General features: G+C 46.8%; 1 protein-coding gene across 1 annotated transcript; it reads right to left on the bottom strand.

Annotated features, from left to right (window-relative positions):
• Positions 1 to 557: 557 nt before the first annotated feature.
• LOC129456534 (CD5 antigen-like) lies at positions 558 to 4994 on the bottom strand. The gene is made up of 4 exons (XM_055224306.1): positions 3688 to 4994; positions 3268 to 3567; positions 2623 to 2775; positions 558 to 815 (listed from the first exon to the last, which is right to left on the bottom strand). The coding sequence occupies exons 1-4, from the start codon at positions 3752 to 3754 to the stop codon at positions 724 to 726; spliced, it is 612 nt and encodes a 203-aa protein (XP_055080281.1). The 5' UTR covers positions 3755 to 4994; the 3' UTR covers positions 558 to 723.
• Between the last annotated feature and the right edge of the window lie 260 nt (positions 4995 to 5254).

Here is a 5254-nt window from a genome sequence, read left to right as displayed (position 1 = left end):
GGCATCTGTGTTTATTTGATTTAATCACTGCCCAACTCTAGCATTAAATACCCCCTTTAATACCCCATAGAAGTAAATACCTCCTCTTTAATACACCATAGGAGTAAATATATCCTCTTAAATACAGCATAGAAGTAAATAACTCCAGGGTCCTACGGGAGGGCATCTGTGTTTATTTGAGCCCTGAGCTGCTCTCTGCTGCCCTCTGCTGGTCGTTTAAACCGTTTCTGAAGAAAACCAGTGGAGAAAATCCTGCAGAGGTTGAGTTTATTTAAACAGTACAAAGTGTAAACGTGAGGACTGCAGACAGGAGCAATAAAACACACAGACACAGAAAACAGTGACACTGCGGACGCCATTACAGGGACTTTATGAACGGAACTTTACTGTAATCAAAAACACAGATTTAGAAACATCAGAGTTTTGTGAATCATTTAGAGAAATACCACAGAGTTTCAAACAGGAGGGACTTTTATTCAGCTACTCGAGAGCAGGCGAGTTAGCATGCTAACAGTGCACTTCCTGATTAAAATTAGATATAGACAGAACTCAAGAGCAGCTTTGAAGTCACATTTTATTAAAATATGTGGAAACAAGCAGGTGCAAGACATTTAAAAAGTACCAAATAAAGTGAATCTTAACACTATATTTTATTCACATATTTCTTAAGTTTTAATTAAAATGTCAGACTCATTTAAAGATGAAAGCAGAGCTGTGATTGGCTCAGAAGCTGTGCTCGGTGGTGACCTCAGCGGCGATGTCATCATACTCCTCCTCCTGCTGGCCCGTCTCCATGGAAACGACATGTGCACTTCCTGTGGGCGGAGTCAAGACAAATAATTAGCCCAAACTGGGGTTGTGTTCAGATGCCCTCCCACAGCCCCTCTCTGCTCCACACTGCCCCCCAGTGACCTGAAACCTGTGTCTGTGTAATACCTCTTTTATCCAGCAGGGGGAAAACATTTGAGCTTTTATTTAGAGCGATTCATGTTTGAGTTTGTCCTGCAACTGAGGCTTGAGTGCTCAGATAGTCTGTTTTCACCTACCCCCTATCCCCGCCCCCTGCTCTGTACTTACAAATTCAAAATGTATTAGCCTGTGTGTTAGCCTGTGTGTTAGCCTGTGTGTTAGCCTGTGCGCTAGCCTGTGCGCTAGCCCGTACGTTAGCCCGTGCGTTAGCCCGTGTATTAGCCTGTGCGTTAGCCTGTGTGTTAGCCTGTGCGCTAGCCTGTGCGCTAGCCCGTACGTTAGCCCGTGTATTAGCCTGTGTGTTAGCCTGTGTGTTAGCCTGTGCGTTGGCCTTTTCGTTAGCCTGTGCGTTAGCCTGTGTGTTAGCCTGTGTTAGCCTGTGTAATAGCCTGTATGTTAGCCTGTGCGTTAGCCTGTGCGTTAGCCTGTGCGTTAGCCTGTGCGTTAGCCTCTGCGTTAGCCTCTGCATTAGCCTTTGTGCTGTGAGTGAAACATTTTAAGGTCAGAATGACGAGCCTGACAGCAGCAGTCACAGACAGAGGGGTCGTGCTTTTTACACAGAAAGTGAATTAGAGCCAGAGTCAGTGGAGCTGAAACAGACTCATGCTCACTTCCTGTCTGTCGCGCGGCGGCTCGCGGGTTAGTCCACTTGCACATACAGATAGATGCTGGTTTCTGACGGCTGCTCTAGTGTAAAATGGAGGTTAGAGCATCATAACAGTAATGATGAGTGAAATGTAAAATAAAGATGTAAATATGTTGTAGTGTCATGTGTCTTTAAGATGAGGCGCTGGGCCCAATGTGTCTGTCTAACAAAGTTTAACATCCAGGGAGGAGAATTACATATATAAGTACAATATATTTCACTCAACCAGACCCGCTTTGCCTCCACTCCAGATTCTTGCACATTTTCACTAAATTCACACTTTTATCTGTCCAGTTTTTCAGGCAGACGCCACGACTGTGAACCAATAATACGCCTGTGATTTTGAGCGTGACCAATCAGAGCGCAGCACCACACGGCTGTTCAAAAACACACAAACACAGAGGCTGGAGATCGACTTCATGCAGATAACAATGCCATGATCTTTAGGCAAATGTAACAGCTGCTTTTGGTTGGTTTCCTTCTTTCGTGGCACTTTTGGTTTTGTTTATTGTGTTATCTGTGGTAGAGACACAATATGAGTCTCAAAACACATAGTAATCATGAAATGTGCTGAAGCAACTGCTCACTTTTGGACCACGCCTCACAGAGCTCACCTTCGCTCATGGTTTGGAGCGAGACAAAAGCTGAAGAGCAGGTGGGCGGGGCTTGAGTCAGCACGAGAATATTTCCAGATGTGCTATTGGCTGATAGTAGAGGATACGTCACACTCTGGGGGAGCTGTTCACTGTTTATGCCTCAAAAGTGTCAGAGAAAAGTTGCCAAAAAATGTGCAAGAATCACAATAGTGTTTTAGTATTTTAACAGACAAATGTGTTTCTATTCCCTGATAAATGTAGATGATGTGAGCAGAACACAGGCTCCTCCCCTCAGTGGAGATCCAAAAACTGCACCAAAAAGGCTGTTGTCCCAGCGCTTGGAGGACCTGGAGGACCTGGTGTGGGTTCATTCTTTAGTTTAGGTCAGAACATCTCAGACTGTGGGGTTACCTGTGCGACGCTGCTCCCTGTAGATCAGCACCAGCAGCACAGTGCACACGGCGTACGGACTGGACACCAGCAGAGGGCGCACTAGCCACAGCATCCACATGGAGGGAGAGGAGGGAGGAGGAGGAGAGGGAGGAGGAAGAGAAGAGGGAGGACCTGCAGTGAGAGAAAACGTCCAGTGAGATTTCAGTGTTTTTTATAAAACTGGCCCTAAGTTCCTCGTCTTCTCTGTCAGTTTAAATAAGCAAAAGTCAAATGATTTTTTCCCAATATCTTCATAAAGTGGAGCCATTATTCAAGCTCAAAGACGTGATCGTGCTCAGATGAAACGACTTTAAACCATAAGATTAATGTGACAGTTTGAGGAGCCAAACTCAAACTAATAATGAGAAGGATCAACATTTGTGGAGCAGAAGTTTGGACATTTATTTAAAAATATTAAGTCTCCCATAGAGTTACATAGAGTTTTATAGAGTAGAGTTTATGTGTGTATTTTGTGTATGTCAGTGTGTGTGTGTTTGTGTGTGTACGTGTATGTATGTGAGTATGTGTGTGTTTGTATGTGTGTGTTTGTATGTGTGTGTTTGTGATGAGAGACACTAGAAAAAAACATCTGAGAAACATAAAAATGTGAAATCAGACTTTTACCTGAACATTTCACCTCCACACCCAAGGAGGATGAGGACTCTGAACCATAGACACATTCTCTCATTGCAGTCATCTTCACACAGTCAGATGAGACCCACCACACTGGACTCCATAGAAAATCCTCTCTCTCTTCTCCATGAACAGCAGAGCCACAGTCCAGGTCTCTGCACACAGCAGCTGTGTCCTCCAGGAACCAGAGTCCAGAGAGTCCATCGGGCCTCATCCGTCTCCACTCTCCTCTGTGTCTCACCTCCACAGTCCCAGCACAGCGACTGGCCCCTCCCACCAGCCTGAGCGGCTCTGAACAGACAAGAGACAGAGTGAGCCCCGCCCCTTTACCTGAGCAGTGAAGCCCCGCCCCTTTACCTGAGCAGTGAGGCCCCGCCCCTTTACCTGAGCAGTGAGGCCCCGCCCCTTTACCTGAGCAGGTGAGGTTGACAGCGGCTCCAGAGGAGCAGGTCTCTGCGCCGGAGCGGGGACAGTCCATCAGAGCAGACTCATGGCCCTCACAGTGGAACGTCTGCTTCAGAGGAGAGAGCGCCCCCTGGAGGAGAGAAGGAGCCCCACAGCCCAGCTCCCTGCACAGCACCTCTGCCCCCTGCTGGTCCAAGGCCCCTTCACAGACCCAGGTCCAGGACTGGTCCCAGATCTGCACTGATCCTGAGCACAGACTGGGCCCCGAGACCAGACGCACCGAGTCTGTGGACACACATGTGTGACATCATCACTCTGAGCCAATAGGACGCACACATGTGTGACATCATCACTCTGAGCCAATAGGACGCACACATGTGTGACATCATCACTCTGAGCCAATAGGACACACACAGGGCTGTGAAATCACCGCTCTGAGCTGGCATAATCCTCCTGGTATAGTCCTGGTTCAGACCTGGTTTAGTCCTGGTTTAGTCCTGGTTCAGTCCTGGTTTAGTCCTGGTAAAGTCCTGGTTCAGTCCTGGTTCAGTCCTGTTTCAGTCCTGGTAAAGTCCTGGTTCAGTCCTGGTTTAGTATTGTTTTAGTCCCGGTTCAGTCATGGCTTAGTCCTGGTTTAGTCCTGGTTCAGTCCTGGTTTAGTCCAGGTTTAGTCCTGGTTCACTTCTGGTTTAGTCCTGGTTCAGTCCTGGTTCAGTTCTGGTTCAGTCCTGGTTCAGTCCTGGTTCAGTCCTTGTTCAGTCCTGGTTCAGTCCCGGTTTAGTCCTGTTTTAGTCCTGCTTTAGGTCGTATTCACACTAGCACTGGTTAGTACGCTTTAATCGAACTCTAGTTCTTTTGGCCAAAGTCTGGTTCGTTTGGTCAGGTGTGAATGCGCAATCGAACTCTGATACGGTCCAAAAAAGCGAACTCTGGTCCGCCAAAAAACCTAGGTCTCGGTCCGGTTGAAGTGAACTCTGGTACGGTTCGAATGCATATGTGAACGCCAAGTGGACCACAGGCCGCTCCAAAGACAGGAAGCGGATTACATGCAGAGCATTCTGGGTAAATGAAACCAAAACAAACACGGGTGCAAAGCTAGCGGAGAAATGGCTCGTGGTCAGACGTGGAGTGAAGAGGAGGTAAAAGCCCTCATAGAAATATGGTCTGACAAAAATATATGTCAGTTACTTGTGACCACGCACAAAAACAACCAGGTTTATAAATTAATAAGTGAAAAAATGAAAGCAGTAGGATTCCCCCGCACTGTAGCGCAGTGTCGGACAAAAGTAATTTTGTTTACATTTTCCTGCGGAAAAGAAGTTGCGTTGTATTGACCAATAGACGAGCGGCGTTTCTTCTTCATGGTTTGTTGTCTCGTTTCCTTCCATGGTTTTTGGTACAGCGCCACCACATGTGAAGGATTAGACAAGCTTCTCAAAAGGTTTGGTTCGTTTGACAAAAAGCAGTGTGAAAGCAAACCGCTCCAGTTGAAAATGTTAACAATGTTTCAATTTTGGTCCCGAATCGAACCGAGTCTACTGGACTATTAGGTGTGAAAAAGACCCAAGTGTAG

This window comes from Periophthalmus magnuspinnatus, chromosome 9 (assembly GCF_009829125.3).
Source record: "Periophthalmus magnuspinnatus isolate fPerMag1 chromosome 9, fPerMag1.2.pri, whole genome shotgun sequence".
NCBI lineage: Eukaryota > Metazoa > Chordata > Actinopteri > Gobiiformes > Gobiidae > Periophthalmus > Periophthalmus magnuspinnatus.
Note: the sequence above shows the minus strand (reverse complement) of the source record. Positions and strands in the feature narration are given on the sequence as shown.

Coding starts and splice junctions, on each gene's coding strand:
- LOC129456534 (XM_055224306.1), bottom strand. CDS start 3,754: ATGGACTGTCCCCGCTCCGGCGCAGAGACCTGCTCCTCTGGAGCCGCT. Junction 2,776..3,267: donor TGTGGAGGTGAAATGTTCAG/GTAAAAGTCTGA, acceptor CTCTCACTGCAG/GTCCTCCCTCTTCTCTTCCT. Junction 816..2,622: donor CAGGGAGCAGCGTCGCACAG/GTAACCCCACAG, acceptor CTCCGCCCACAG/GAAGTGCACATGTCGTTTCC.